The following is an 11,228-nucleotide window of genomic DNA, read 5'->3' as shown; positions in this document are numbered from 1 at the left end:
AAAACTGCAGATTTTCGTCGTCATTTCTCTGCTGTTGGTCCTACGCTATTTTGCATGTGTTTTTCGAGTTCCTGGTGGTCGAATTACTCTAGGAAGGGTCATACCAACCGATTCGAAGACGCGAAATTTTCAGCCCCAAAAATCGAGAAAAAACTAAGGCTAACCCCTTTGGATTTTTGACGAAAATTTCGACGATTTCGAAAAAGGCTGCATTTACCTTCTTAAGGCACTATTCCGACGTAATTTCGCGAGAGAAATCGATTGAGCGCAGTCCCAATACCCTGCGAGCAGCGCCTGGAAAGTTACAGCCGAAAAACTGCAGATTTTCGTCGTCATTCCTCTGCTGTTGGTCCTACGCTATTTTGCATGTGTTTTTCGAGTTCCTGGTGGTCGAATTACTCTAGAAAGGGTCATACCAACCGATTCGAAGACGCGAAATTTTCACTCCCAAAAATCGAGAAAAAACTAAGGCTAACCCCTTTGGATTTTTGACGAAAATTTCGACGATTTCGAAAAAGGCTGCAATTAATTCCTTAAGGCACTATTCCGACGTAATTTTGCGTGAGAAATCGATTGAGCGCAGTCCCAATACCCTGCGAGCAGCGCCTGGAAAGTTACAGCCGAAAAACTGCAGATTTTCGTCGTCATTTCTCTGCTGTTGGTCCTACGCTATTTTGCATGTGTTTTTTGAGTTCCTGGGGGTCGAATTGCTCTAGAGATGGTCATACAAATCGATTTTGAGTCGAAAAGTTCCCGGCTTCGACAATCGCGAAAAAAGTAAGGCTAACCAATTGGGATTTTTGGTCAAAATCTTACCGTTCTTGAATAGTGCTGCAATTGATTCGTTGAGGCGCTCATCTGACGTAATTTTCCGAGAGAAAACGATCAAGCGCAGTCCTAATACGCTGCGTGCAACGCCAGAAGAGTCACAGCCGAAAAAATCTCGCGACAAAAGATTTTTTCCTCACGGAAAGTCATGCTCAACCCTCTGGATTTTCGGTTAAAATTTTGACGACAACGGAATATGTTCCAAAGATAACGTAAGTCCTCATTTCGAAACCACTATGAAATCCATTTTTTCATGCATTACGCCCACGTGATTTTTGGTTGAAAATTTCTCTCACTGCAGACTGACACTTCGCTAGCAACGGATCTAGAGTTACTGACAAAATTCTAGGAAATGTCCTAACATTCACGCAGCTTCCGGTATTCGACTCCCCTAGATCTCTATTCTGCATTTCTGAAGATTCAAGTAGTTCTACAATAATTTTTCTCAACCGTTCCAGGAGGAAGATATTTTCGCTCCAAAATTGCAAAAAAGCTAGTTTCACTAACTGAACGACGGGTCACACGTACAGTTGATACTCAAGAAATTCGGAAATGGTTTTCAGGAACGAGGGTAAAAAAAATCAGGAATTTCTAGCTTAAAGTATCAGTTTATTTAATATGCCTCTATACTAGTACAAATGTCAGGTTGTCAGTTTGTAGGGATTCAAAAAGTTGACAAATAGAGAAAAAATGGAAGCCCAAGAAGACTGCAACATATTATACAGCAGTAATCCATTACATAAATCCAACATTACTTTAGAAATCTAATTACTACATGAGGAAATACGCACTTTACATCGTCTTAAGCATAATATAAAAAATACTCAAGTTTCGGCCTGGGTGACGGCGCAACACACTTCTGCACAATGCGAATTATGATGTAGGATATTGTACTGTTACCATTTCCTGTAACCTGGAATAAAATAAATAAAAATTTAATTTTATCCGCAACAGTTGGTCGTTTCCTATTCTTGATCTCTTCTCCGCACCCCTGAGGGCCCAATCAGCCCATAAAGGGTTGTTCAAATCGATTCCGCGATGACCATTCATTTGCTCATGAAATTGCGAACGAGTAAGGCTAACTACCCTTGGATTTTTGGTGAAAATTTTGACAATTTTGAAGAATGCTGAAATCAAGTTTGCGATTCACCATGTCGACGTAATTTTTCGAGAGGAATTATTTGCGCGCACTTTGAATACGCCGCGATTGACGGATCAAGAGTTACGCAAGCAGCGTGATAACGAAGCAGCAGCTAATCCCATTCAAAATCTGACGTAGAAAGTTATGTTCCGAAGAAATGAATCCATCTACTTCGAGTGATTCCCGCGGTATATAGCTAATAAATAACTACCTAAATTTATTGGCTGCAGGTAAGAAGCGTCGCGTCGTGGAATACGGAGGGATTGAAAGAGAACGTCGTCCTCACAGCAGTGTACAAGAGCTAATGATTGCTGATAATAATCTCAGCTCGGTCGTGAACTGCGTTTCAATGGTTCGCGGTAGTCAGAAGCTTTATCTATTCCCATTAGCGTATAAGAAGATCGATTAACCGTCAGTGAAGACGCGAGACGTGCAGGACGAAACAATTACACCCATACGACATGCCTCGGTGAAATCCCCGCCTACGATGTACCAGCTCCGAAGAAAACACGAGGGGCTGGCTGGCTGGGAAGCTAATGATCGTCCGCTCCTCGGAAGCACATGACAACTTCATAGAGCTTAACAGGGTTTGTATACCTAGTTACTGTAAGTAGACGTCTGAGAAGGTAGAAAAGATGGGTGAATATCGGCAATTTGTATCTCGAGAACACATAATGCAACTTGATTAGGGGTTGATTCTTTTATTCAAAAGTTTTTTTTTTATCTTATACGTTATAATAAATCAATGGGAAGCATCGTTGTTGACAGTAACGTCAACCGTTCGATCGGTGACGTGTATATTGTAGCCCTCAACATTTCAAGAACGAATCAAATGGCTTACTTCAAATTTGGATACTGTATTTTTGGGTACTTTATACTTTTTTCCACGATTCCGCTTCATCAACCAACATATTCCTTTTGTCAATTAAGTAGAAAACAAACAGCCGGAAAATTTGAAACGACTGTCGAATTCCAACTTAAAGCCGTCTCCATCTTGCAAAACATACAGACAAATAAAAGAAAATGAAAAAACAAAACGTTGGATCGTAGCAAAGGGGATAAACGGTCTGTGCGTTGCTTACATGTAGATACGTTTATTAAATCCAACGAAAAGTGAGTTTCTGAATTTCTTGTTAATGGTCGATTGTAACTTGATTATTATTTTTGGAACCACTATTCATTTGCAGGGGTTTGATAAGTTCTTTTTAATTCATCTATAACGAAAATTAAACTTCCTTACTAAAATTATTACCGACAGTTGGTCTGCGTGCCAAATCAAGTTTCAATTCCGGTAAAACGTACCGTAGCTATTGTAGTTTTTACAGAAAAGTGAGTGGGGATTAGTTCATTTTGCTTAATTTGAAACATAAGAATTTCATCACATTACTATTGCTTTTTTAAGAAACATAATTTTCATGTTTGCTTGGAATAAAATCAATGATGTGCAGGCTGAAGCTTATTAATAGTCCTACTCATTTTCATCTGATAATCGTGTTAGAATTACCAGGTGCGGTCAGCACAGCCTGCTGCGGTAGCGTGCAAGGATGGAATTCGCTAAGTTCAGTCCAATTCGAGGCAGCGAATTCGCGGATCTCCATGAGTGTCCAGGAGGTGTCGACCCTGTCAGCCGCGCCCGCATTCTGCCACGCAGTCTCTCCAATATTCTGCGTTCTCACCGTAGACAAGATTGGCCGAAAAAATAAGCTGGCCCTGTACGTTTTCCGGTGAAAACGAAATGGTTTTCTGCAAATAAGACGCATGAAAATGTCGAAATATGATAAATATTTAAAATATGAAAGACCATTTGAGACGACGATTGGATAATCGTGTGCAGTTGAGACTGACGGTGAATTTTATTGCTTATCGAATTATTTAAGGAGATATAGTCTTAATGTCAAAAATCGATATTCATGAAGATCAAGGTTTTATTTTCCATGAGTTTTCTCTGTCAGCGATCGCACGTCGAAGGCACTTTATCTTCATCTCCAAAACAGAATTTACTTTACCAACAGGTAAAGTAGCGTCTCGTATACGCCAGTAAAGTATCTTCGGCGCGCAGGCTTTACACCATCTCGTGCTATCTTTTTTAAATTCTGGGCAATTGCCTTATACGATTTAAATCTCAAATTTACGGAACAGTTTCTAATCGACGATTAAATTATTCACCCAATGTTTCAAGCTGAAATACAATTTTTATAAAAATCCTGCAAATCTGCCTCTACTTATCCCACCTTGTTCGTTCATCTCGTAGAATTCATGCATACAACATCGTGCTAAGTAAACTACAAAAGAGAATGAACGATGAACTGATTTTAAATAAAGGGCAGTGAATATTCGTCTCTTGATTCGATTCATTCAGTTCACAATCAGATTATCTTACCACCTGCTGACGACACCGTACGGAATATTTTTCAACAATTGAGGCGCCAAACGTGAATATACAAATCTGTGGGTTGAATTCTTAGAGTCGATTTCTATTCAGGGCTGCCCACTGAAATAAAGTGATACTGAAATACAGAAACGCAAGGCGTAACGCAGCGATGCCTGAGAGAGTTTCGCCGAGCAGAATAGAGAATTGTACGGACTCTGCCTTTCTCAGATACTCGTTTTTGATCGGCCGCAAAAGAGATGGAGTCGCTAGTACTCCACCTTTCTCTCACTAATGGGAGATATATCCATCTGTGTTTAACGACTGCACGCGCCTATCCATACCGGAGAGGTTAGCCTGGCGCACATAACCTCTCGGACATTAAAAGAGCATCCTGCTGTGTGCGGGTGTAAATAAACTGAATAAATACTATGTTTATTACCGTCGAAATCGCCAGCATTGCGTTCATTAGCATAATTAGACTGATTCATCATGTACAAATTCATTTTGTCACATTGCCGAGTAAAAATCTTTCGGCAGTTTGAGGTTAAGTTGAACTCAGCTCGCGATCTCAAGAGCAAACAAATTCTAGCAGCATATACACCCTGCATATGGTGCACTATGCCCCAGGTGCAGTTCTACAGTAACTGGGAGAGAGCGAAGAATAAGTCGACCAAAATATTCTTCGACAACGACGAAAGCTACTTCAACACAGAGAAACCGCACGTCCGACTGGAAAAAACGCCAAACAGGCTTACACACCGTATTCTAGAGCAGAGAAAAGCTTACAACACGACCATCGTTTATCCACCCAACCGATGCGAAACCAATATCATATCTGAGGATGAGGTGGACAAGTTAATACAGACTAACTGGAGGCTCGAGCCTATCTCGAAGCTGGTCGAAAGCTTTAGGAAGATATCTCACTACGCCTGTCAGAAGAATGAGAAAATGCACGCGAATAAGTACGTCCCTATCATGCTGACGCTGGCGACAAGCTGCAAAAAATTCAGCGACGAACAGCTCAGCCATGTCCTCTGCTCGCTCATGCTCTGGATCTCAGATGAAAGCGATCAGGATGCCCGCTGCCCAGTTATCATCAGAGTCCTTGATCATGAATGCAAAGCACGAGCCGAAAAATGGTCTTATTCGCAGATCCTTCTGATCTCTGACCACTGGTACAGACTCAAATGGACGAGCAGGTCACCTTTTATAGATCACATTATAATCAAACTAGGCAACGATGTATCTAATCTTTCGCAATCCCACCTAGTGCAGCTTTTTTTCTACATTGCTGCAACATTCTTAAAAGTTGCCAAGTTCACCAGAAACGAAGTCAATCCCAAGTTCAACTACAGCAAAGTTGAACACAAGCTCAACTCTTTGGTACACAATTTGGACATGGAAGAAATAGCCATCATTGCACATGCGTTCTTCAGATCCGGCGCTCCGATCCAGGATCGTACATTGCTCACGATCGTGATTCAGAAAACGGCTGAAAACATTGACGTCATCCACAGTACCAGTTTGATTGCTATGTTCAAAATCATTGGGTAGGTACATTTTCAATGTACCATTCAAATGACAGAGATAAGTTTCTGAGCTTGAAAGCCAGGTAAATTCGAAAAATTTTCTGTCCGACGAAATGATTCTAGACTAATTTCGTGTGTTTTTCAGCTACAGCATCAATTACGATCAATGCAAGCTCCTCTGCAAATTATTGGAGTGTACGATACCACAGTTACCGCGACTCTCAATGATCTGCGTCAGTCACGTTGTGTCTGCTGCTACATATAACAGATTATTTTATCCAGAGTTGTTGAATGCTGCCGCAGTGAGGTGAGTGCAATAATTGTAGGGCAATGACGTCAGTTTATTGCCCAACTACACCTGTAATTTATTTTTTCAGATTATATACAGAAATATTCATAGCCAGGGTGAAGGATATAACTCGGTTACTTGTTGCTCTGTCCGTTTTCTGCTATATTCCTCATGAGCAACCTAACATCCTTAATGCGATCATAGAAGAACTGAACGAATCCAGACGCTACTCTGAAATAAACTGGTGCGTATTCGATTCATGCGCTCTTTGATGAAATCGAAAATTACCAATTCCTGATTGAAAACTTATATACAGTTTCCCGGGATGCCTTGCTAAGTGCTTGCATAGCCTTAGCATATTTAACCTATGGCCAAAAAATTTAATAGCCAAAGTGCTGGATCCCAAGACCATCAAAAAAATGTACCGATCGGACAGGAATGTAGTTCAGGAAGTATTTGCTCTAGATTTGGATATTGAAGCTGAAATGCCAGACTATACAGGCCCGAGACTCAACATGGATTGGCGGCAAAACATCGCCATGGTAAAAGCTCGCAGAAGCTAGAACCAGGAACTCTTTTTTCGGTTCCTGAAGTTGATATACAAAATTTTCTATTTTTCCAGAGAATGACGGTACCTCTGCCTACTTTTAAGGATCAGCCGTTAAAAATTTTCCATTACGTTATATTAGATGTAATAAGGGTCTGCGAGGTACATGCTTTACTTTACTCAGTTTCCAAACCTTTCTTGTTTGCAATATGCCTAAAATAAATCTTGTATTCGTCTGTTTCAAGAAATACCTAGGTTCAAAGAAAATGTTTCACGTCGATCACGTACTGCCGCAATACTGCCACCCCGACATAATCGTTTGCCTGGATGCAAAGAAGCGTCCTATTCCTATCAGCTCCATGCTGTCCCAAATACCTTTTGGAAGCGTTAAACGGGTTCCACGGATTGGCGCAGACGATACCAAATGGCTGGCTCTAGTGGTGACGCCGCCAAATGTGTTTGCGGGAAATACGAACCGTTTACTAAGGGATTTCCACGCTAAGAAGAGGCAGCTCAAACATATTGGCTACGATCCTGTTTGGGTACGTTTCTACTGCAGATCGATATTCTCATAATGGTACTAATTCGTTGGCCCGTTTCTTCGACGTTGCGTTGTTTTATAGATAACTCTGAGGAACTGGCAGCGACTCGAGAATGACAAACAGAAATTCGAATACCTACAATACAAGGTCTTCCGCTGATCTAAACACTCATCGTCATCAGTATCTGTACAAATTTTATGGGTATCATTTGTTCTTTACTTTTTTTATCTTCCATCATCATCGAGACACCTTCCGGCGTTTAGAATTTTTCCCTGGGCCGTGAAGCTGCCATTTATATATAATATATATATTTCACTTGGAACGTCCCACATATATATACATATACATATATATATATATCGAGATCGAGGAGTCATTTGCCTCATATCATCAGATCCTTGCATAACTTTTTTTTCGCATTGATTCCACTTCGGAAGAAGCCTAATTTTTTAAAGAACTTTCTCGCTACTCTGTCAGGTCGCGCGACGATTGTTTTCGTGTAAAAAAGGGGTGACTAAAAATCACCATTTTTTAAATTCTGCAATTTTTTCACAGATTCTGAGTCAAAAATACGCAATATATATCACAATTAGAAGGCGGGCTGCGGCTGCCTCGTATTTTTTTTATACCCTGTTTTAGTTTCCGAAATAAAAAATAAAATAATGAATAAAATCCTAATAGTCCTTACAGAAGCGGGAAAAAAATAAAAAGAAAACATGTCCTGGAAAATTTTCATATCTTGCATATTTTTGAAAATAAATGGGAAAAATATTTTTTTTCAATAAAAAAGATCAAAACATAGAAAGATTTTTCTGATTTATTTTTAACCATATGCATAATATCAAGATTTTCCAGGGTATGTTTTATTTTTCTTTTTTTTTTCCGATTCTGTAAAGACTACTAGGATTTGATTTTTGTATTTTTTTTCATTTTGGCAACTAAAAAAAATGTAATAAAAATATGAGGCAGCCGCAGCCCACTTTCTAATTATAATAAATATTACTTATTTTTTTACCCGAAATCTGTGGAAAACATTGCAGAATTTAAAAAATAGTGTTTTCTTACCTTTCCCTTTTTTTTACACAAAAACGATTGTCGCACCATGAAAGAGTAGCGAGAAAATTCATTGAACAAATTAGGCTTTTGTTGAAGTGGAATCAATGTGAAAAAAGTTATGCAAGGATCTGATGACATGAGGCGAATGCGTATATACATATATATACGCACACACAGACACACACATGCACACGCATGTATAGATATAATGTGATTCAAAGAAGTGTAAAAATCTATCACATACACTTGATAAAGTCCGGTCGTGAGAAATGAAAATAAACAACATAATCGTTATATTACGTCGAAGTAGTTCACTTTCGAACGTTGCATGTTATTCCGTTCCTTTACGATTACGAAGGGCCTGGAAGGTGAACAGACTTTCTTCTTATCCGATGACGCATTCTTTTTATCACCCATGCAGACTTGCGTCTTGCGGTTTTTCGCAGGTGAATTAGCTGGCGATGCGGATGCTCCGCACGTCGATTTCTTGCAAATCCGGGCCTTGATTTGTTTGCACACTTTTCTGTCGCACACCTTTTTCACCAAGTAAACCGGTGACCTGGGCGGCTCTAATGCCGGTGAAAACAGCAAGTCTCCAACCTACAGGAGAACGTCATTGATACCCAAAATCGGTTAATCAAATTCATTGCAAAACATTATCAGCATGCAGGAGGGTTCATGTTTTTTAGAGTAGCCACAGTTGCCGAAAATATGTAATACGTACCTTTCGTTGAAGAAGCTGATCCACGTTAGCGACTTCGGGACACGGCCGTTTTTTCTGTTGGAAGAAGAACAAACGAGCATCAGGTTATAAGAAAATCAAAAAGAAGAGAAAGAAGCTACTCACCTGCTTTTTGCACCCGACTTGTTTAGCGGTTCTTATGCTTCCAGTTCTCATTCTAGAACCAACAGACTTTCGTTTCTTCTGCAGAAGAACAGGGGGTTACTTTCCAGATATTCAGGATACTATGTTCGGCAGGAAACCGAGTCTCAATATAATATCCTCACCCGTGACGACCTGGATTTCAAGTCACCGTGGTCCTTGCTGCTCCTGAGAGCGTCAGCGTAAGAGCGCCAGGCGTCCTCTTCGTCCTCTTGGCCCTCCGGCCATTGCTCAACTTCACCGTAACGCGAGATATCACTGCGGTATAAGTCAAGATCCTTCGCCGAACCCCGATCCCTTATCAGGTTCTCTTCGTCCTGTTCCCAGTAAATTTCTGCCCGTTCTCCGTCGTCCGACGTCCTGAAATAAATCGACATCATTACAAACTTTCGAAAATTCCTACAAATTCACTCCCAACGTGAATTCCGGACAATTTCCCAGTTTTCCTAAAAAAAACTGCTCTCAAGCTCTAACGATTTTCACTAGAATTTCCATTGTGAAATTGAAATTTTCTGAAATTTATAGTTATTCCAGTTTTGTTAAAAATATTCTTCTATAGGTGTATCCGGATTTTTTCACCTTCGGTTCGAAACAATTGATTTGAAGTGTTTTCAAAGATTTTCTAATCTCTTTTACGAAAATCTAGCCCCGTATTTTATGACCCGCGGTACCGTAAGAGAGAAAATACTACGCAGAGATATCAGGTTTCGGAATATTCAAATTTGCGATACTAGGTGAAATTCCGAGAAAAAACATAAATCTTCTCTTGGAATTTGGTCCGATTGCCACCTTTCACTCGACTTGATCAGACAACGTTCGAAAAACGAAAACGCAGATTTGTTCATGTTTTCAAAAGAAAGTAAAAAAAACAACGAAGGAATGTGAGTGTCCTTGGGAAAAACACGCCAGGAATTTTTGAAATTCATTCGACATTATCGAAATAATTCAGACTTTTTCAAAAATTATACGGACGGTTTCTGAAAAGTGGCCGAAACATAGTGTACTTCTGAACAATTAAAAACGAATCATTGGAAATTTTTTAGAAATTTTTTCACCAGTTCGAGGATACCGAATCCAAGCTCTCCAGAGTGCTCGCCGATCGTATCCTCCTTGTAATCGTGTAGGTTCCTTTCGGCCGGACGCAAACCGTCGTCAGCAGGTCGTCGGGATCTTCATCTTCGTACCCGGCCGACGACATTGGTTCACAGATCATTTCCCGACTTGAGGAAGGAGCGAAAAATTATTAGAGTCCGAAATGTGACAATATGGCGTTGACCCGAGTGAACAGCTGGTCATTTTAAGTGACGGCAAAGTGAATTACAAGTATCTCGAGGTGTGGAGAACTTCTGTCTTTTCATATTCGTTGCAAATTGTAGCAAAATCCGTAGCCCAAACTAGTTTTACAATTAAATATTAACCAGTTGAGACATGATCGTAATTTTTTAAATCTAATCGCGCCTTCGAAAACGTCAAATATCGATAGAAAATGGCGGCTCAATGTCGTAAATTCGTCGTGGACTTGAATTCAAGTTTTAAACTTCACCGAATCTTACAAGACTTCCACCTCCGAGTCGCGGTCTCCTCCGCAGACGTCCAGCACACCACACACGGATACCAGATCTTCTGCATCTGACTCTGGTCGAGATCCTAGCTCGGCTTGAGATTCGGAAACGCATATGCAGGAGTATTCCGCCGGATCGGAACTGCGGGATAAAATGTTTTTAGGGTGCGATCCTGATTTTGCATCAACGATATGTCCGTCTGCGCTGTACAGTAAGTTCTTCATGTAGGAGCAAAATGAAATTTTTGCTTAGAAAAAATGAAGGTGAGTGTGAAAAAAAAATTATGACGCGCCGTTTTACAAAATGGATGAGTAAGAGTGACGTTGTTGTAGTTTCAAGAGTGAAGCAACGAATTCGCCGATCATCGACGATGCCTATGATATTCGTGACAGCTGCGGGCTACTCTTTGATTATATAAAATAAATTCGGTTGGTGTATCCTTTGCCAGAATTATTGAAGAATAGATGAAAACTTAGTTCA

The 11,228-nt window shown here is 40.2% G+C and overlaps 2 protein-coding genes across 2 annotated transcripts; one reads left to right on the top strand and one right to left on the bottom strand.

Annotated features, from left to right (window-relative positions):
• Positions 1-4,687: 4,687 nt before the first annotated feature.
• LOC124406915 (FAST kinase domain-containing protein 5, mitochondrial-like) lies at positions 4,688-7,859 on the top strand. Its single transcript, XM_046882594.1, has 7 exons — positions 4,688-5,890; positions 6,015-6,176; positions 6,247-6,402; positions 6,475-6,700; positions 6,781-6,867; positions 6,951-7,247; positions 7,329-7,859. The coding sequence occupies exons 1-7, from the start codon at positions 4,830-4,832 to the stop codon at positions 7,404-7,406; spliced, it is 2,067 nt and encodes a 688-aa protein (XP_046738550.1). The 5' UTR covers positions 4,688-4,829; the 3' UTR covers positions 7,407-7,859.
• A 668-nt stretch (positions 7,860-8,527) lies between these two features.
• Positions 8,528-10,400, bottom strand: LOC124406918. Its single transcript, XM_046882597.1, has 5 exons — positions 10,242-10,400; positions 9,312-9,546; positions 9,151-9,228; positions 9,028-9,081; positions 8,528-8,903 (listed from the first exon to the last, which is right to left on the bottom strand). The coding sequence occupies exons 1-5, from the start codon at positions 10,397-10,399 to the stop codon at positions 8,595-8,597; spliced, it is 834 nt and encodes a 277-aa protein (XP_046738553.1). The 5' UTR covers position 10,400; the 3' UTR covers positions 8,528-8,594.
• Positions 10,401-11,228: the final 828 nt, after the last annotated feature.

This window comes from Diprion similis, chromosome 6 (genome assembly GCF_021155765.1).
Source record: "Diprion similis isolate iyDipSimi1 chromosome 6, iyDipSimi1.1, whole genome shotgun sequence".
Classification (NCBI taxonomy): Eukaryota; Metazoa; Arthropoda; class Insecta; order Hymenoptera; family Diprionidae; genus Diprion; species Diprion similis.
Note: the sequence above shows the minus strand (reverse complement) of the source record. Positions and strands in the feature narration are given on the sequence as shown.

What these genes read in the sequence shown, in the direction of transcription:
- LOC124406918 (XM_046882597.1), bottom strand. Translation starts at nt 10,399, where the DNA reads ATGATCTGTGAACCAATGTCGTCGGCCGGGTACGAAGATGAAGATCCC. An exon ending in GATTCGGTATCCTCGAACTG is followed by an intron (nt 9,547 to 10,241) that starts GTGAAAAAATTT and finishes GATTTATTTCAG; the next exon opens with GACGTCGGACGACGGAGAAC. An exon ending in TGAAATCCAGGTCGTCACGG is followed by an intron (nt 9,229 to 9,311) that starts GTGAGGATATTA and finishes GTTCTTCTGCAG; the next exon opens with AAGAAACGAAAGTCTGTTGG.
- LOC124406915 (XM_046882594.1), top strand. Translation starts at nt 4,830, where the DNA reads ATGTACAAATTCATTTTGTCACATTGCCGAGTAAAAATCTTTCGGCAG. An exon ending in GCTATGTTCAAAATCATTGG is followed by an intron (nt 5,891 to 6,014) that starts GTAGGTACATTT and finishes TGTGTTTTTCAG; the next exon opens with CTACAGCATCAATTACGATC. An exon ending in ATGTAATAAGGGTCTGCGAG is followed by an intron (nt 6,868 to 6,950) that starts GTACATGCTTTA and finishes GTCTGTTTCAAG; the next exon opens with AAATACCTAGGTTCAAAGAA.